Source organism: Embiotoca jacksoni, unplaced genomic scaffold (assembly GCF_022577435.1).
Source record: "Embiotoca jacksoni isolate LCO1_2020_lvr unplaced genomic scaffold, fEmbJac1.0.p SCAF_17, whole genome shotgun sequence".
Taxonomy (NCBI): domain Eukaryota; kingdom Metazoa; phylum Chordata; class Actinopteri; family Embiotocidae; genus Embiotoca; species Embiotoca jacksoni.
Window position 1 is genome coordinate 3807865 of NW_027185307.1, and position 21835 is coordinate 3829699.

A 21835-nucleotide genomic window follows, 5' to 3' on the forward strand; every position below is an offset into this window, starting at 1 on the left:
GTAATCACTGATAAAAATAAATAAATAGTAGCCTACAGAAAAACGAATGAAACAATAACAGGGAAAAGAAGAATATAAATTAAGTGTTATGGGTATGGATAATGCATACCCATATTTTACCCAGGATCTTAAACAAACTGGTTGTGCTGTCTTAACATAGTCCAAACTATTTTCTGATAAATATTGTGATGATGACTGACTAGCTTGACTAACACAAACAAAAAGTTCTGTAAAGTATTTTGTTGAAATGGAAAAATTCAAATGTCCTATATTTTACTTTTTATATTCACTTTCACTTTCAAAATATATTCAATATGTCACATTTAACTATTTTTGTGCTATCTGTTATGCCTGACATAACCATCTGTCATTTTTGTGTTTTTTTTTTTTTTTTTACTTTTGGGAGATTTTTTAAACTTCATATATACAGTAACTGTAACATACAATGGCACCAAAGTAATTTTAACTTCAGTTGATACGTGCATAACACTTTTATTTCGAAATGATACTGATAGGCGCTTCCTGTGACGGTTTCCAGCTTGACAGCGCAGCTCTGCCTGAGCTGCAACATCAATAGCAACCTTCAGCAGCATAATATCGCTGCTGCTGTTGCGGTATCCTCCGGGGAGCGGGCACAAGGCGACGGCAGTGTTTCTGTTCGTCGGCTGTGAGGCAAAGCTCGTCTCCGGCTCTCATTTACCCCCCCGCTCTATCTGAGGGGAGGCTCCCGCTGGAACAGGAGGAACAAACCCTGGAAGGAGGTGACATGCCCTTCGCTGCTTGGCGCAGTCAGTGCTGTCAGACGAGGACGAGGTAAAGACCGGAATGGTGTGTTGAAATTGTTCTTTCTAAGAGCCTGATTAGGTTTTTCATCTATCCTTGGATTATTTTCAGGAGGGCATAACAACACATGTCCGATCGTAGAGCGGAAGCGACGGGAGAATGCAGCAGAGCGGGTGTTTGACTGCAGGTGGATGGCCAACCTGACGGTCCCAGCCGCCGCTTCCCTCCCGTTCAGCCGCTACTGCCGCTGCAGCAGCAGCAGCAGCAGGGGCAACAGGAGCAGGTCTGGCTGTGAAACCAAACTGAAATAAAACTGATCCAAATCGGAAAAATAATTCCCCAGCCATGCTTCCCGGGGTCGGCGTGTTCGGCACCAGCCTGACCACCAGGGTGATCATCCCGCTGCTGAAGAACGAGGGCTTCGCCGTCAAAGCGCTGTGGGGCCGGACGCAGGAGGAGGCGGAGGAGCTGGCCAAGGAGATGAACGTACCGTTTTACACCAACCGGATCGACGACGTGCTGCTGCATCAGGATGTGGATCTGGTGTGCATCAACCTGCCGCCGCCTCTGACGCGGCAGATCGCAGTCAAAACACTGGGTGAGTTCTGCAGCTGCTGCTGTTGGGCGGGATGGATGCTGCGGCCCTGCACGTTGGGTGGCGAGCTGACAGAAGCACCACTGATACCTTAACTTGTGTGATTATTGTCCTGCTGTGGAGAAGACTCAGAGTTTGGAGTTAAGTTACCAGTTTTGGTTGTAGATTAGGGAGGATGGATGCCATGAGCAGCACCACATCACATATAGGCTGATTAATGTCAAACTGCTGCTGCTTCCTTAGTATGGAATCTTGGAGCTGATGTGCTCTTGACCAAGGCACTGCTGTTCTTACTGTACAGACGGTTTATGATTAAGTCTATATTTGAAGTTTGACCTTTTGACCTTCTCTGACAGACTCAGGAAATCTAAAGATGCAGATTAAATATATTAGGACTCCCCCTGAAACAAAGTCCCCGGTCAAACACCAGAGTTAACCTGAGTTAGTGAGACTGTCAAACACAAAAGCCCTAGAGAAGAGGCCTGAGAGCAGAAAAAGAGGCACACGCGCACGCACACACACACACACACACACACACACACACACACACACACACACACACACACACACAAAATGAGGTTGTTCTAGTTTAAATCTGGAGCAATGCAGCTTATTTTGGAGCTCACATTCAGGAGCTGTAGGGCTGCTGTGAGAGAATGGTGGCAAGGAGTTCTACTCCACACAGACTGTATTCACCACGAGGTTTGGCAGCAGAGCTCAGCTGGCAGAGAGCTCTAATAGGTCAGGTCTGTGAGAGAAAAACAAACGGGTTCAAAGATGCAAAACACGCTGGGAGGAAGTCAGTTATATCAAGAAAACATACTACACCTTAGCTACAAAGCAGTTGGAAGAAGCAATACATGTAGAGTTGTCATGAAAAGAGAAGTTACATCTTCAGATTGTTTATTTTGATTGATCAAAAGTCCAAGACCCAGTGCTTTTCAATTTAAGATGTCAAACTAGCACCAAATGGTTCACAGCAGAGAAGATGAAGCCAGTGAATGGACATGGACGAGAAGCAGGGCTGTAGCCGGTCATGGTCACAGTTAACCGAAGTATTTCATTTGATTTTCAACAGGCTGTCATCGAGCTAAACAGTTAAAGTGGAGTTAAAGAATGTGATCACCACCTGGGCTGAAAAAGTCAAACCTCTGGGTATGCCCAGTAATTGAATGAATAAATATAGGCCACAAGCCAAAAGCAGAGACTCTCTACTCTGCTTCTTCCCTCTGAAACCTAACAGTTTTCTTCAGATTTAGTTCCTGCAGTGAAGCTTGTGAGACCTCATGAGATCATGAGATCAGCAGATGTGACAAAACAAAAACCGTTTGAACATAATGACAACTTGGCAAACTACATCTTCTGAAGACGACCATGTGATCGGATTATCAAAAGCAATGGAGAAGCTACTTAATGGACCTCAAGGTCCAGTTCACATTGCAGTTAAAACATCTGTAGCACGTGGAGCCGGTCCTCCTGGTGAACATTGTCATCAAATAGTATAAAAGTGCAAATATCTGAAAAATAGATGCAGTATGTGAAAGAGACAATCACAAAGTTCTGAGAGGGTGTCCAGCACAATGATGGAGCAGGAGGAAAGAATAACTTTCATTAGTAAGTATTTCAAATTTTGTCACTTGATCAACATCAGCATCTGTGTTAAATGCGTTTTTGTTACCACCGGGATGTGAGCATTTTTGCAACGTCACCATGGACTCGAGCAGAAAGCACACCTCATTTTTGAAGTTTAACTCAAGAAATCAGCAACCGAGACCCTTGAAATGCTTCAGAAAATCCACAGCAATGATGCAATGAGGGAGATGTTTTGAATGCATCAGGTCAAGAGCTCAACCAGGTGTGTTTTCTTTGACATTCGCGAGGTTGTGCATTGAATTCGTCTCCCAGAGTTAGATTGTCAACACAGAGTTCTAATGTGACGTTCTGAGATGCTTGAGGGAAAACATTTGGTGCGAACAACCTGAACTGTGGTGTGATAGCACTTAAGTTCTCAATGCGCCTGTTCACCACACACTGAAAACTTGCGGGTTTTTGGCCTGAAGCAACACAATCGCTGTTCCCCACCACCCTGTAGCTTCTATTTGTTCCCACATATAGGACACAAAATTAGATGTGCGCTCTCTGCTCAAGTTTAAGGTCCATGGTGAAATCATGGTGGTCACAAAAACACGTTACAAATCTAGTGATGTTGATTAAGCAACATAACTCTGAATGCTACGTACCATAATTATTCCTTCCCCCTGCTCTGTGCACAGCACATCAAGGTGATGACCCACTGTGTTCATGCAAACAAGAACAGTCTCTAAACTTTTTGATATCCCCTGGCGTGAACAAACCCTGGTTGAGCCCACTCGGTCTGTCCCATCCTAGTTATATTATTATACTACAGTAGCTATAAGTCAAAGAAGGAAAGGGGTAAATGTGTGTGTGATTCTAATGAGCTGGGCTGCTTTGACTATTAGTGGTGAAGCTCCCCGGGTCTGTCACCTTCATGTCGGTTGGTGCTCTCCTGGGGAGCTGAATGAGCTGACAGTAACAGGAGAGGCTGCGTTAGCTCGAAGTGTGTGTGTGTGTGTCAGTCTGAAAGGACATATGTGGAACAGGTCCTCTGCTAATGTGGTATTCTTACTGAGCTGAGTGTCGTGATATCATCAGACTTTTTGACATGGAGCACATGATGTTTCTGATTGTTGCCTCATAATCAGCCTGTTATATCACACAAGGCTGTCCAACTTGGCTGAAATGGGTGTGTGTGAATGCCTGCTCATGTCAGCATGTTCGATGACTCCCAGTGTAAAAGTTCTCTCTCATTGCTGCCTTGTTTGCTCATTGGCTTCTGTGTAGTGGCAGCGTGAGCTAACAAGAGCCTGATGTATAGTCGATCGTGTTTCCTCATACCACGACTGCATTCATCTTAGCATGTACTGTACATGCACACACGGAATCACAGGCCTCACTTAATAATGTAATCACACATGCATGTGTAAATAAATGTTGCACAAAGCCAGCTGATCATGTCCCAGTGAACTTGACTCAACCTGCGCAGCAGCCGCTGCAGACTTGTCGGTGGCCTTTCTTCCCTCTTTCCTCTCAGCTCATTTCCTCAGAGCTGCATTGTGTGAGCGCCGCCTGTTCCTTCCCACCCACCTCTCTTCCTCGGCAATGCAGCCAAGTCTGGGCCCAATCCTGTTTGTATTCTGTTGGATGACAAACATAAAACAGTGTTTGCAAATTCTGTTGCACTCAGCTCCATAATGAGCGCCAGTCAGAATATGATTTTGAGAATGTGCACCTTACTGCACGGCAGTCACAGAAACTACTAATTATTACCGATATGGGTTAATCTGTTTTTTTTTTTTTTAAATTTAAATTTTTTTTTTTAAATATCTATCAGTTAATAATTGTGCCAGAATAAAGTTACTCAGACCCCCAGCTGGCATCTTTGAATTGCTTGCTTTATCTCATCAACACCTGAGAACTCAAACAGAGAAGCAGCAAAGCCTCCAATTGGAGAATCAAGTTCAAGTATATTTTCACATCCATTAAAAGCACAGATGTACATTCAAATGTGATTAAATTCAGTTGCCACAGCTACCGCTCTTACTCCTATAGAAAACAGCAAAGATTTTAAATGGACAGCAAGTAATGAATAAATAAATACATAATCTATTATCAATCAAGACTGGTAGAATAGCAACGCTAAAATTGAATGTGTAAAATACTCACAAGAAATAAATAAATAAATAGGTCAATAATCAATAAATGCTCATCAATGTGTAAAGTGCATACTCTGCATTTTTCTAACTGCCTGGGTCTTTGACATGCTGGGGCTCTGAGTAACTTTATTCTGGTACAATCATTACCTAATAAATAAAAAAACTAAACAACAGATTAACCCATATTGGCTTATAATTAGCAGTGGCTCTGATGCTGTATAACCTCTTCCCTGATGGCTGTGCAGCGGCATTCCCATCATTTTGGATGCCATTTTTAGTCTTTCTTAGTTGTTTGGGGTTCTGTTCAGTCAGGTTACCAAACCATACCAGTGTGCCTCCAGTAAGGATGCTCTCTACGGTGGCCCGGAAGAAATTGACTTGTTTTTTTTCTGAAATTCCATAGTTTTTCAGGCAGAAAGTAACGTCTCTGTTGCACCTTTGTAATGTGGTTAGTCTAAAGAGACCAAGAGATGGTGTCTGTTATCTGGATATCCAAAAATAATTTCCACAGGAGAATTGTTGATGTGTGCTGGTGGCTTCACAGAACTTGACTTTCTGAAATAGACCTCTTTGTTTTCAAAACAGACAGAGGCTCAGAGCCATCAATTGGTGTTTACACTTTTGCTCAATCAATGTCCTTAACAGTTGATTCATTTATTGTTTAAAGCAGTGTAATTTTGCATTGTGTTCATGCACTTCCATTGGTACCCAGTAATGTACGGCGGCACGGTGGTGCAGTGGTTAGCATTGTCACCTCACAGCAAAAAGGTTCCGGGTTCAAATCCGGTCCTGGGCCTTTCTGTGCAGAATTTGCATGTTCTCTCTGTGCTTGCGTGGGTTCTCTCCGGGTTCTCCGGCTTCCTCCCATCATCCAAAAACATGCACCTCAGGTCAGGTTACCTGGCGCTGCGCTAGTGGCAGCCTGTTGCAGCAGCTCCCCCCTGAGAGCCCCCCTGCTGTAGCGAAGAAATTTCCCCTCGGGGATTAATAAAGTGAAATTAAAATAAATAAATAATGTATTCAAGATAGTGTACAACAGCTCAACTTGTAACCTCATAAATACTTATTTGTTAAAAATCCACATTTTTGTGGAAATATGCAATAAATACACAGAACAACTTAGAAACGTAGGCGCCTTCAGTATATTTATTATACTACTGAATGTGAATTGTTGCAGTAACTAATAAATTACCAGCTACGTGCTGAAAAGAGTGCATAAATACTAGTTTGCATACAAGCAGAGAAGCTGAACTAGCAGCCTGGTATCTCACCTAAACGTGTAAATACACCCATCAGTCCAGGAAAGGATACCGTGTCACTGTCACGTTTTGCCTCGCCTAAGCGTAAAAGTACACGCATGTATGGTCCTGGGTCGAAGAAGGAAGAGGTCATGTGACAAAGTACAAAGTGTGATGAAGTCCACAGAGGGAGGAGGTCTTGGTGGTTGGATGGAACTAATACAGGACTTTTATTAGGAGACCAGTGTTCAAGTCTACAAGAAAACCAAAGTCACTATGCGCATAAGGCAACGTGTCTGACTTAAATACCGTGACGTACTGTACATAATCTTACACATGTAAAATGACTTGACAACCAAACTCTGACCTATTCCTAAACCTAACCACACGTTTTTTTGGTTCCTAAATCTGAGGCACCTTCCTGTTCACGCCTAGGTGAGACAAAATGTGACACTGACACGGTATCCTCAAACTCTGCTTTACAGAGAGCAGACGTATGGGGGTAATGTGAAATAAAATTTTGCTTTATCACTATCAGCTGACCATTGAAAGGCCAATCTTTCAGTCTTGTACGTCACCTTAATTCACGGCTGCTCTGTTAAAGTCTTAAAATGATTGGTCATTGACCAGAGCCACCAGCTGTGTGAGAGTGTAGCACTAACTTCCTCTTCTGTCAGGGTGTGTGAGCTGCTTGTAATCTGTCCACGGCTGGCTTGTTGCTCACCTCATGGGCTCTCCTGATAAGCCTGATCAGGCCTCTTCAACAGAAGAATGTGAACTGTTGCGAAATTCGTCAGCAGTTTGTTTGACTGTCTTTATTTGTTTTGACGCCCATGTTTGTTTTGAACAGAATTCCCTGCAGGCTTTAACTGAAGTCACTGTCTGTCATAAATTCAGAGCAGTTTAGACTTTGCTAGTGGAATGCAACAGTTGTGCCATCGTAGTGAAAGGGCGTGACACAGTGCATAATCTAAGAAACTCCAAAGTTTTCACAGTATAGCAAAGAAAATATCATGGTATGACGGCATTACTATCAGTTACATTGTTTGGAGTGCCACCAGAAGTGCCCTAAACAATTATCAGAAAAGCTGGCTGAGTTGTATGTACTTTAAACTCGCACACACTGATGTCAACACCCCAAGCTGGAAAAGATGGATTTGGGAGCTCGGATATGGAAAATTCTTTCAATAGCGCATTTTGTGATCGAGATTTAAACAATCACAGTTTTTGTTTGGCATTAAAGTTTAAACGGGACACATAACTTGATCAGCTTAAAGGGATTCTTGAAGATGTTTGATGTGTTTCCTCCTTAGGAGGCACTCTGCGTCCACTTCTTTGGCAAACTGGATATCCGTTCTCGAGGACAACCTCACCTTCATTTTTAAGGTATCCGAAGTCATCCTATATTGTTTTTAATCCCTTTTTCAGAGGTGGAGATGGTAATATTATCAGTTTCCTTTTCTCCGCCGCCTCTGAGTGTGTTGCATCCATTGCTAAATCTGACAGGATGTTAAGAAGGAAAGAGTTGCAGCGGTTTACCGGTATTCAGCTTAAACCCTAGCCATAGGCTTCCTGAAGCATTTTAAGGGTCTCTTTTGCAGATTTCCAGAGTTTGACACAAAATTTTATGTCTACAGAGAAATCGTTGTGCGCACAGACTGGTGATTAAAAAAATTAGGCTGCGCTCCGTTTGCGCGCAAAAGGAGAAGTCTCGGAACTTATTGATCCACCCTATATTTGATGATTGTACTGTATTTATTTGTTGCCTGTGTTTAGCATCTATAAGACTTAGGCTTTGGTCTTATATCATTGAACCGCTTCCTACAGTGGGCAGCGGTTCTATACACATTTGTATATATAGAACAGCGGAACAGTAATTTATAATATTAGTTACTTCTTCCCAAGCCTGTGATCAGCCTGAGGGCGATGCACAGTACCATAAATGTGGTCATTAGAGCCTGAGCCTCCAGACAAGTATGTCACTTTCTTCCAGCGTAATGTTTGGATGGCGGTGTCTGTGTGCTCATCATTCATGAGAAACTGACAGCGGTCTTAAAGGGAATGAGAGGCGCTGGTTTAATTGGCACCTGCTATGACACACCTTCTCATTATCTATTCGTCCTACTTCACCACTGCACCGCGTTGCGCCAGAGTTGCACTTTTACCTATTTTCACAAAAATACCAAACACGTTTGCCACACCCACTTGCGCCACCGACGCAAGGCGAATGCCGAGGCAGTCAAAAACACGGCGCTCAGTCTCTCGCCCCTCTGTATGAGAGGTGGGGGGAGTTTTCTTTCTCTGTCCATAGCTGTGAAATATCTGGAGTGATGAATAGCTATTTATTAGTAATAGCTCATATAATATTTCAAGCTGTTTATTTTGTATTCATTTATTACACTGAATAAACAATATAACTATTAATAATGCAGAGTTTACATTACCCAGGCACTCTTTTCAGAGTTTTTGTGCCCGAGCGTGGTGCTCCATTCATCCCTGGTTGGATGAGTACAGAATTAAATGTTAATATATTACCAACTGAAAATGTTGAGGAAAATGAAGAAACACTGGTTTGTGTGAACACTACGCTGCACGTGTTGCTCCGGTTCTACCTGAGTAGATAAGCAAACTGTGTGTCATTACAGCGAACCAGTCGGTCTTGTTGAGCAGCATCTCTCCTTCCATGGGGATTTCTTTCTCGGTTTTATTCTCTTTCTTATTACTGTTGCATTCCTGAGGCGTCTGATGTCACTAAGGCTTTCTGTGTGTGTTGGGAGGCAGCAGCAGAGAACACACAAAAATCTGCCTTCAAACACAGACTTGTGTGAGCCTGAAGCGTTGCTTGGCCACTATTCCTTGAAAAATAAGTGTGGTTTCTTAAGACTTAGGAGACTGAAGCTTACTTTAGCCTTTCCAATATATTGCAGCCTGAGGGATTCAGACTGGAAGTAGAACCTCATAACACATTTTGTGAGGTGGATTGGAAGTTCTGTCTCTCAAAGCAGACGTTTTTAATGTTTACAGAGCTTTAGTTTGTTGGTGGTTTCAAGGCTCATGAAAGTATAGAGCAGAGATGCAGAAACAGAGAACATGAATAATTAAAGGATGGTTTTATATCTTATAGGTTTACACTCTTGTTCCTAAGAGAAGGTTCTCAGGCATCCTCATATGAATACTTGTATATAAAGCTGCTCAATGGACATGTCTCCTACTACTGAAAATATGTGAAAGTTCTTTTGTGACTTTAGAAATGTTAATTTTGCCAAAGGGCTCCACTTTCTAGCTTTTTCCAGAGCTTTCCACAATTCATGGTCTTCCTCAGAGGATGGAGTTGAGATGTGTTTTGAAAAAAAGTTTACTTTTAGTCTTTTTTTATTTTTTTATTGTGGAAATACTAAATTTATTGATAGCAAATAAGTGTTCCAAATTATTCTCACAGCTGTTGACATTTAGTGATTATTCTGAGGATTAATTTTCTATTTTCCTTAAAAAACACCTTTATCAAAACAGTTGCAGATTACTTTTCTGTTGAACAACTATTAGATTGACTTGCTTTAGTCTGACGATCTTCATGTTGTGCTCTTATTTTGGTAAGAGTTCACATTGTTGGGGCAGGTTGTGTGGTCTTATATGCTGGAAGGGAATCTGAGAGCTGAACTGAAATGTAACCCGTGTTGAGAGTTTCAGGTGCACTTTCTGTCCCTTTGTGCACTTTTGTTTCAACGTGGGGAGGAGGAAGTGATGGGCGAGAAGCCATTCAGCTCAGCTCTGTGTAACTGGTAGAGATTTACAGCGATGACCAACAGGCGTGGAAGCCCAGTGTGCTGGGTCTGCATTTAGCATGACGTTCACATGTTGTTTCATAATTAATGTGATTGTGAAATACAACAAATTCTGTTACATCAAGTAAAAATGCAACACCCATTGCAAGGCAGTGAAAAGGTCATGCAGCCTTGCATACTGCAGACTGATCCCACATGACCACTGAACAGGAAACTGAAGACATTTTAGTTGACATTTAGTGTTTTCTGCATCAGAATTGTAACTCATAATCAAACCATGGTTAGCCATTTGTCTGGGTGAGTCCGTTGGCTGTATCTGCTGCAGATCAGATACATACAGAAAACATCAAAAGATGGGTTGAGAAGCTTCCTCAGTCCTTTTTTTAAGTGTGTCCAACATGAATCTGATCTCTGTCATGTCGGTAATAGAAGATATCACGTATCTGGTCAGTGTGTGCTGAGCTGCACGACCAGACGTTTGCTCATTGCTGCCAACTGGACCAGACTGCACCATCTAAGAATAGCATCTAATGGTCAGTAGATGGGAAGTTTTGGCAATTACTCATCTTCCTAATCTGTATTTATATGAAGAGTGGGTCAAACCACTACTTATAAAGCACCTTTTTACCTAAATGGGCTCAAAGTGCTTTACAGTTTGCCACCAATACATCCATTAACACATATTCACACACCGGTCACAGCAGAGCTGCCATGCGATGTGCTTGCCTGCCAATCAGGAGCAACTTCTGGTTCAGTGTACTTCTCAAAGACACTTCAGCATGCGGACAGGAGGATTGAAGCACCAACCTTATAATTAGATGTTGCTTGTGGGAAGAAACCCAGAGGAAATCTCTCGTCGCCGCGGTTGCCATCAGCGCTGCAAAACATTTCAGCTTCTTCTGTCATTGTTTGAGGTTTACTGTTCTCTATTTTACTGTTTTGTTTCAGTCCCAGGCAGCGCTCTCATTCACCTTGTTTTCAGGTACTAGCTGGTTTACATTGTGGAGCAGCTGAAGAGTTTTTTTTTTCCTCAACTGCCTCAACTTCAAATACCGCTAATATTGCTCTGTTTGCTCAATGTATATACAAAATAACTGTTTGCGAACACATTCAACTATTTTATAAACTAAATGAACTTAATGGCCTAAATAATATAATTATTTTATTAATTGTTACATTACATATACTTATAATACTTACGATACTTTTGTTGCAGTTCCATTACGTACCAAAAAAACCCAACAATAATTTATACTGTTTCTTTTGCCATATCTTTAATAGATGATACTAGTTTGCTGCACTGCCACCGAGTTCTGAACCACAACTGTTGGCATTTTCAAACTTTACCTGAACACCAACCGAATGTTATGTTAAGTTGCTTCAAATCCGACTGTAATACAACACAACAGCCAAATATAGTTTCCCATTATTTCACCCAGAGAAGAGGGAATGAAATCAAAGAAGGAGAAGAATTAATTTTATGAGGCAGAGAAGACAGTTAGGGAAAGTTAAAATTTATATTTTACCTTGTGACATGCATCTTGTCGTCACCGTGGGTTCTTTCAGCATGAACGAACAACAACCAGTCAAAGTATAGTTTCCAACGTGTTTATTCAAACACAACAACCCCAATGATTGTATGCTCTCCTGCCCAGCAGCTGAGCACACGTCCCATGTCCTTGCCGCAGCCAACCTGCTGCTCTGTGTCCCCAGGAGTCCACCCTGTCCGGTGTCCTACCAGGTGCTTTTATGTGGAGAGAGAGACCATCACTGATTCACTGCAGCTGTGCTAATTAAACCTCTTCCAGGCACCGTTCCCTGAACCACTCCCCCATTCACTCCTCTGTTCATGCATCAGTCTGCAGGGTAAAGGGAAGAGAGAAGTTAGGTGTTTGGAGGAGTGGTTCCCACAGAGAGCCTGTTTCACCCTCTCAAACACCAACTGGCACTGCTCCGATGATAACATCATCCAGGTAAGCGGCAGCATATGCAGCATGCGGATGCAGCACCTGGTCCATGAGGCATTGGAAAGTGGGTGGGGCACCGAATAACCCAAAGGGAAGTGTGGTAAATTAGTATAACCCAAACGGAGTGGAGAAGGCAGTTTTTTCCTTGTACTCTGGTGAGAGAGGAATCTGCCAGAAGCCCTTGGTTAAATCCAGTGTCGTAAAAAAACGTGCAGTGCCCAGTCGGTCCAGGAGTTCGTCGACCCGGGGCATTGGGTACGCATCAAATCAATCACATCAAGAGACGGAGAAGTCTCAATGTTGTGCACTATGAGGTTCGTGCATCCTGGCAGGGGGGAGAACACATCAGCAAACTGCTTTTGCAACTGGACAACTTCTGTTCTCTGGGTCCCGGAGAGATGGGCGTGAAGCCGGGAGCGAGGCAGGATTGGTGGACTTTGGAACCTCTGGCCCCAGCTCCTCTCTCTAGGATACCGCGGACACCAGAGAAACAGGCTCTGCCTCTCTACATGCTTTTAGGAGATTGAGGTGGTAGATCTGCGTAGCTCCGCCCCTGTCAGAACGCACCACCTTATAGTTGACATCCCCTACTCATCGTGTGACCACTTGGCGAGGACTTTCGAGCTGGAAGAAGGAAGCAATACAAGTACTTTTTCTCCCGGTGTGAATTGCCTCAGCCTGGCCCCTCTGTTGTACAGCCATTCCCCCAATCAGTCCCTCCTGCAGCTGAGCCAAACCATGCCCCACTACCACATACCTCTACTGTAATGGAAAGATGATTTGTCAAATGTTCAAGGACAATGATATGTCCCAGGACCTGCTGACAGTCATGACTAAATATTTAAAAATAGTCGTGATCACAGCAAAATCCTACCAAAGTTTCGGAGTTATTTAAGTATTTTTAGACATCATCACCATCAACCATGTGCACATGAAGAACAACCATGAAACAGCAGGCAGACTAACACCCAGCAGTGAGCAGGATTAGCTGTTGGAATGATTTAGTTACCCCATAAATACGTCTAGATAAGGTTCCATCATCAAATGAGAGCTTATCTGCTGCAGAGCAAACAGCATATGATGTCTGCATGAGTTTTATTTTTATTATTATTGACATGCACCGCAGCGTAGCGATGGTTCATCAGCGCTGCGCTGAGCTCGCTGACAACTGCTCTGAAGGGACACCCAAAGGCAAAGAGCTATTTATAACCTGACTGCAAACGGCAGAAATACATGTTCCACCACTGACGCTCTTACGCAAATGCACTTCCGAACGGCAATGAGCTCTCTGGCAGTCTACGCAACTTGTTTAAAGGGCTAGTACACACAAAATGTACAGAATGTGTTACATTACTGATGGAACGCTGGTCGAGATTAGAAAGTTACACTGAAGCCAGCTGTTTTATGACATTTTGTCTTCAGCGCAAAAAAGTCAATGTAATACTGTGGACATTAAATTGGTATTCATTGATTGTGTTTTGAAGTTAAATACAGATTTTAATTCTGTATGGTTTACTGCAACTGCTGTGTATACAAATGACAGATATATGTATATCAATGATGCAGGACATGTGTACTTATGTAGATTTTTGTTTTTACTGCATTGTAAAATGATTTCCATAAATCTGTGAAATAAATTAGTTTAGAAAAGACAAAATTATAAGAAAAAGTAGTTCAACGATTAGATTGCTTTTTGGCAGACTTTTCTCTGTTACTTGCTTTTTGCCATTTCTTTCATCAGAACATCCAAAAACAGCCCCAAAGTCAGATCTATCCTGTCTGGGCGTTAATGTAAGGAGAGATCAAATCATCAAGTAACACACAAAAATCCTCACTCTCTGGATGACACGAATATAGGAGGTGCTATACAGAAAAATTAAGAAAACTTTGTTATTTTTTGTAAATACAGTTTTAGTTACAAACCTACACGGATTAAAAAAAAAAAAGTACTGGTGATATACAGTAGTATATTTATGGATTTTAAAAAAATAGATTTTAATTTCTGCTTAAATAAGGAATGGAAACATGGGAACATGCAAGATGTGTGCCCTTTTAAACTTTTGTAAGAGTTTTTGTCATGAACAAACTATTACTAATATCAGGTGTCCGCAGTCAGCCTACCATGTGCATCTGCTGAAAGCCTTAACTATGATTTACACAACTATGATTTTGCCAACTGAGTGGAACCGTGTTTGGAAATACTTCCCAGTCCAGAGAGAAAAGCTCAGTTTTCTTTAGGGTGACTTCTCTTGTTTTCATCAGTCTGCTGGATTAAGGGCCTTTGGGGTTGAGCTGTGTATCTTTAGGTCCTGACAAATCAACAACCCCCTCGGATGGAATCAGCCAGGAGAATGCCCCAGATAGAGAGATACGCTGCCATTCCCAGGCCTTCTTTTTCAGTGTCTGCACTTGTTTTTTCACCACAAGTTTCCCACTGGTTCACGTTCATGTTCTCCTGGACATCCATTAACATGCTAATGACAAGCCTGGGAGCGTGTGTGAATGAGCGTGCGAGAGAGAGAGAGAGAGAGAGAGAGAGAGAGAGAGAGAGAGAGAGAGGAAGCCACAGTGAGACCATGAGTAGCAGTGAGGAAGAATGGCAGAGAGAAAGCTTATCTTCCTGTGAAATTGCCTTTGTGTGTCAGATGAATGGCTGGACGGGGGAGACTCTTTCAACCCACCGCCACACTGACAAGTGAGCATTCCTGAAGAAAACGGGAGAGTAAGAAAACCTCCCCTTCCCCACCCCATTAAAGTCCCGTGTTTCTTCTGCATGGACCCATAAGGTGCTGGTGAACTTCGGGTGCAGCCTTTGGATGAGGAATCACATTGTGTTTTTAAATCCAAGGGCAGGAGAGAGGGCAAGCTTTCGATATAGGATGGGGTTGGAAATAATTCTGCATAATTAGACTTGAGCCTTGATGAGGATTTAATTTTTCTATTATTAAATTTGAGCAGAGGAATGGAAGACAGGCTTTCAGAGATTTACAGTTCTGTGTAAGTGGGTTAATCTGTCTGATTGTGAATGCTTTTTTTGTTTCCATCTTTGCCTTTAATTTGATCGTGGACATTAGAGAAGTGACAGGAAATGAGGGGAGAGAGAGAGAATGGATGACATGCAACAAATATACCCACCCGGTGCAAATGCTGACTTTGGTGAGTCCCTGGTTCAATTCCCAGCCAGTTGAACCTTTGCTGCATGTCATTCCCCCTGCTGTTTCCCTACATTTCCTGTCAGTCTCTACTACTCTTATCCAATAAAGACGAATAAAATAAAAAAAAGAAAGATACTCATTATTAACTGAGTCAGGGATGTACTGATTCAATATAAGTCACATTCTGAAATGTGAAGACCTTTACATTTATTTTGTATGAATTTAAGTACTTTAGAACATACATTAACCTCATGACAAATAACTGACTCTTTCAGAAATTTTTTTCCCCTTGCAGGATTAATAAAGTATCTATCTATCTATCTATCTATCTATCTATCTATCTATCTATCTATCTATCTATCTATCTATCTATCTATCTATCTATCTATCTATCTATCTATCTATCTATCTATCTATCTATCTATCTGTCTGTCTGTCTGTCTGTCTGTCTGTCTGTCTGTCTGTCTGTCTGTCTGTCTGTCTGTCTATCTATCTATCTATCTATCTATCTATCTATCTATAAGTCATGAAACCCTTGGAAGAAATTGTTAAACCTATTTTTTCCGCCTCTAACACAAGATGTATGTATGGTTGTAAGGTCATGTATGACCATCTGTTATCATGTGAATAAAGTCATACTAAGGTGACAAAGTAAAACAACGCAAAGTGGGGACCACGAGATGTAGCTAAAAGCTACAGAAAACTTCCACGAAGTTATTTTGCAGTTTAGCAATCATAAAGTACCCAGTTATAACATGCAGCTGCATTAACTTGGGTGCATTAATACTGTTCCACTCTGTAATGCCTCACTGATGAGGCTGTTACAACACTCCCTGTTACTGTTTGCCTGCATGTAGCTGGCTGAACTAACTGTGGCATGCCAAAACAGAGACACCTTTGCAATGAGCTGTGGTGTTGTGAAATCACTTGTGAAATGTTTTCATCTTGCACAAACACATATGTGGTGCCCTCTCCTCCTCTGCCACACTTCTGATCATTCTCTGTGATGTGTTGCTGGCTTGTGTGCTGACTGTGTCATAAAGTTCATCTCTTTATTGACTGCCTTCAACTTAGGCTCTGTATTCCCAATGTGAAGCTGTTCCTTTATAGCCTTGCTCAAATGTCCTTTATGTGCCAGTGTTCAGGAATAGGCCTCTGTGTTTCTTAATTGGCCTTCAGGGACTGGGGACAAGAGGCGGCTGCAGATATGAGAGCAGGGAGGCGGCAGGACTGTCAGTCAGAGCCTCTGATTGAGTGGCCTCTTCTTCCTCTGGGACTGATGTTGTTACTACTGCATGTTTTCAGCTTATTTTTTTAAGTCTGGCATGTGCTTTTTCAGATTACACTTGAATGATAAAAAATGTAAAGATGGAAATTTAATATGAGCTGTCAAACTCAAACTGCAGGCGTTATGCAGCTTTACAGTCAAATATCCCCAACAGGAAGTGATACTTTGGTATACCGCAATGAAGTCTGTTTCACTTCCTGTTGTGCATGGGGCGGGTGGAAACTAATGTGTTTGTGTGACATTTAGGATTCTTCTTGATTGCTATCTGCTAACGAATATGACGTTTCACCATCTCAAGACGCACGAAATATAATCTACTGCTCAAAAGATAGAAGGGTGGAAAGATGGGTACATACATATAAACAGATTAAGTTTTGTTTCCTGATATCAATAACCAACCTCTCCATAGCAAAAAATTCCCTTCTACTTTCAGGTTTATACTACTGTGTAACTCACATTTCTTTCCATGCTTGTTATTCTTGACACAAAAAACGTCTAGCTTGTCCTCATGCATGACTCAGTCATACCAATGGACAGGGCTAAGTATATTCCTGCAGTCCTCCCCTAACTCAACTAGTTACAGAGAAACTGAATCAGGATCACAACAGCAGAGAAGTAGGTTCATCTCCCAGTAGGAATGAAATGATCAAATTCTGTACTTGATGCAGCCAACTATATTTAAATCTCTAGTATATAAAGGGATAGTTAGGGCCCGAGCACCAGTGGTGCGAAGCCCTATTGTTTTTCGTAAAAATGTTCTTAGTTGTTCTTGGACGTTAGACGTTCTTATTCTTACGTAAAGTGATTTGCCTTTTTGGAGGCTTTATCATATTCAAAAACTCATGAAAGTGGATACACATATGTCTCCCGGTGAAAAATTTTGTATTCTAGTGGAGTCGCGAGTGGGCACGGCCAAACGGCTCGAGAGCGCCCTCTAAAGAGATGCCCCGGCGGCCACATTTACCTAAATTCACGAAATCCGGTGGACACGTGTATCACACCTAGACACACAAAAAAGTTACATTGCACTATTACGTCAACTCGACAGGAAGTCCACCATTTTGAATTTAGTCGCCATTTTGGCCGATTCTGACACGTTGTACTTTGTGGAACTCCTCCGAGGGATTTTGTCGGACCGACTTGAATTTAGTTTCTATGGATAGATAACATGTTTGGGATTAAAACTTATCAAAATAATTTGTTTTCATCGATGTGTGTGCCCGTAGTGTGGTGGCCATTTTGAGTGTCTCGCCATGAAACTATGAGTTGCTTTAAATCTTATGTACATGGACCGACCTTCTCCAAACATCACAGGTATGATAACAGCCCCACTCTGAAGACCCCTGTGGTGTAATATTCGCTCATTGCGTCCCCTGTTGGCCACTGGAAATGACACTTTTCATACTTTCACATTCTACATCGAGCTGCTTGATCACATGAACCTAAAGTTGGGTCACAATAACCTAAACATGTAGTTGATGATATATTGAGACATTTGTTCGACTTTGTCAATGGGCATCGCCGTGACGATGCGGCAAAGTTTGATGTCTCGCCGTGACACAGGAAGTTGATGTTTAAGGACAAAGGATGCTTGAAACCTCACGAAACGTGTCACATACATCCGGCGTGGTGAGACGATACATTTGAAATGTGTTTTACGAGTGGGCGTGGCCAAACGGCTCGCCAGCGCCCCCTGCTGGAGACAGGAAACGAGACAAAAATAGAAACTTTAAGCGGGGATACGCGGTCCCTCGCGCACTGCACGTCGGGGAGATGGCTTCGGGGAGGCGGCGCACGGGAGTGCAAGGGCCCATATATCACTGCTTGCAGTTTAATTTTTTTTAATTAATTTTTTTTTTTTTTTTCATATAGAAGTCTATAGGTGCTATCTAAAAACTATGAAAGAATCAAAATGCTCAGTCCAGTCCATGGAGAAATGCTCACAGCCAAATGTGCCATTTAGACCTCAGTAACTTTGTGATGTCACCCACTCACACTCATGTCATATGTCCACAATCAGCACGACCGACTGTTCAACCTCTTATATGGAAGACAACAGCGATTGGCCATTTTTTCGTAGAGCTAAAAAGCTATAAGACCATAGAAATGCTGTGGCTGGCCTTAAAGCCTTTTACCTTTGAACCTTTAAATGCCAAATTGGAAATGGTTAGCTTAGCTTAGCATAGTGGTGAAATGAAAAATGAAAGGATGTAAAAACCACCCCAAAAGATCACTAATTAACAGTGCATTCCATTTTGTAATTTAGTGTAAAAATTACAATTTACATTAAAGGGGGTGGGGGTGTGGAGTCAGCTGCTGGACTTATTTCTTGGTTAACGCTTTTAGCCCTGAGCAGCTTTTTGAATTCTTGTCATCTGAGCAAGTTTGCCAGATTTTGCCCCTGTATGTCTTCATAGAGATCTATACCAAAATTGAATCTTGCATGGTGTATGGTAGCTGGGACTATTGCACATGAGTAGTGGGCAGATGCATCCTCTGTTGTTTGTGTTGGAGAGAACATGGCTCTGTATAATCTCCAAACTCATTCTTTACAGAGGGATAATATCTCAGTAAACCTGCCAACCAGCCCAGAGTCCTTCTTCTGCCCTCTTCTATTGAGCGCGATGCTGCTGGGAGAAAGGAGACAGTGGCAGTCTAAATTTAATTTTCTGCTCAGAAATAAACAGTTGAGAAATTATGAGATGCCTAGAAATGAAACTGAGGTCAGTCAATGTGGCATAGAAGCACTGTCTTCTGTTACTGTATGATAAAGAGCGTTGAGATCAGATAAACATGAAATCATGCAAAAAGGGGATTTTGCATACAGAAAATACTGTACACACAGAGTTATTCAAATCCGTACAGGCAGCCACAACCCCAGTGAAGTTCTTAGAATGACAGATGTGTCATTGTGTAAGTGTGTGCTTTAGTGGTGGCTACATACCAAAGCACATCTGGATCTCTGAGGAGTCTTTGATGAGTTTACAATGAAGCAGTTCAGACTTCATTTCACAATCTTTCTCAAGCATTATTCCTACCAGCTGGTGTCATTGTTGTTTGAGTTCTGCAGTCCCTGACACTGACTGCACTGTCTATTTGTGTAGATATTTTTTTCATTTGGTTGTCCGTAATTGCAGAAGTGCTTTACTTTTTTCACCTTGTGTATCTCATAACCCCTGAAGAGTCACACATAAATTAAGTTTTGTATTGGTGCCCTATCTGCTGGTCCCCAGCCAAAGTCAGTTATATCCTCCAAAGCAGCCAGAAGACCAAATCCAATTATGGTAGAAACAAATAGGCAAGAAAAGTTATGAAAGGCAGTATTTCAACATGCCAAATAGTTTCAAAAGGCAGGAACGTATCAATACTTGATGGAGGTCATTTTGTTTGGTTTATGTAACATCATTTGTTACATAAAACTCAGGATTTATTGTGCTTTGTGATGTTGACGGTGTCTGAGACTCAACATCCAAATATAACAAGCGTGTTTGCGGAAGTCACAAAATAAGAAATACGACTTACATTAAAACAAAAGAAGTTAAACTATATTTATCTTTAGAGACCCCGAGTCCTCTGGACGACCCAGAATCCTCGGCTGTTTTCACAGTGACCCGTCCTTTGGTCAGGAAAATGTTCACAGTATCACGGAAGCAGGAGAGAAAACAGATAACAATGGCAGACTATGTGTGTTCTGGTGATGTTCATATTTAATGAGTGAAGTGTTGAGTTTGATGGACAGTTTGAGGCTAACAGGTCCATATCTTCTTAATCATGAGCTCTGATCACTTCAGTAAATTAAAACGTTTGATTGACTGAATTTATTACTCACATAACAATAACATGCAGCTACAGACACAACAAACAGTGTGTCACATTAGTGACCGAGTTATTAAAACAACAATTCAGATTTAAAGATGAACTGAGGCTTCGAGAAACAGAACTAAAAACCAGACTGACTCCTAACATGTTCTCATGTTAGTGATTCAGAGCCTTGGACTGCAGGCCATGTGTCATGTATCAACAGTCATAGTAACTGAGCTGTTTCAAACAAAGATTGTTTATAGAGACAGGAAACACTGTTTCCCTTCAGCTACGATATCAGTGACCTCAAAGAATACATTTGACATTTTATGTGATATGTTTGTCAGAATGATGGGTGAACTGTGAAATTGTGTCTTTTGTAAAATGACCAGTAGCCTCTTTCACGAGCACTTTTTAAGTTCAGTTATATATTGTAATTTTACACATACCTGAATTAAAAAAGGCTGCAAAGGCTGTTGAAATTAGTTGTTTTGTAATATTTAATTCCCGCTCCCATTTACTGCCAGGTGTAACTATTAAATATACTGACCGCACCAACTGATCATTCTAGCCTGCTAATACGCTGTAAAATCTGTTTAAAAAGTAAAAAATAAAAAAAAGGCAGCATTAATATGAAATACAGTCAACAATTTAATTAAAAGTAGCTAATAATGATTTAATTTTAAAATTTCAGAAAATAGCAAAATACCACTTATAACATCAGGATGAATTTCTAGCTACAGTAAATAGTGTCAGATTTGCATGGGAATTGGGAAAGTTCCCTTTTTTTGAAGAGGGCAGAAATGAACAGAGCCCTACAATGTGTGAGACATTCACCAAAACACTGCGCACACATCTGAGAAGTAAACCTGGAGTGAACAAGACCGACTGAGACAAACAAAGGGAACATTTATGCTGTCAGAATGTAGAAAAGTGACAACAACCTCATCATCTTCAACACAAGGATAAAATGGAGCTCAGGAAGTCAACATTTTCTGTAAACTTTATCGATACACGTTTTGACACACTGCCATGTTTAACATTCAACACAACCAGTTAATCAGGTAGACAAGGCTGATTCAAGTCTGTCTATTTTACTTTATTTTCAGAGCATGTACGTTTATTTCTTCACCACAAATGCTCTACAGTGGTGTGAAAAAGTGTTTGCCCCCTTCCTGATTTCCAATTTTTTTGCATGTCTGTCACACTTAAATGTTTCAGATCATCAAACAAATTTAAATATTAGTCAAAGATAACACAAGTAAACACAAAATGCAGTTTTTAAATGAAGGTTTTTATTATTAAGGGAGAACAAAAATCCAAACCCACATGGCCCTGTGTGAAAAAGTGTTTGCCCCCTCCTGTTAAAACATAACTTAACTGTGGTTTATCACACCTGAGTTCAATTTCTCTAGCCACACCCAGGCCTGATTACTGCCACACCTGTTCTCAATCAAAAAATCACTTAAACCTATTCTGCCTGACAAAGTGA

General features: G+C 41.6%; 1 protein-coding gene across 1 annotated transcript in view; it reads left to right on the forward strand.

Annotated features, from left to right (window-relative positions):
• The first annotated feature begins 575 nt into the window (after positions 1–575).
• Positions 576–21835, forward strand: part of gfod1 (glucose-fructose oxidoreductase domain containing 1) — a 48546-nt gene continuing 27286 nt past the window's right edge. Inside the window, exons 1-2 of the mRNA XM_069151270.1 lie at positions 576–813; positions 895–1381. Coding sequence (XP_069007371.1) covers positions 1129–1381 — 253 coding nt within the window. The 5' untranslated portion in view covers positions 576–813; positions 895–1128. The remainder of the gene's footprint in view (positions 814–894; positions 1382–21835) is intronic.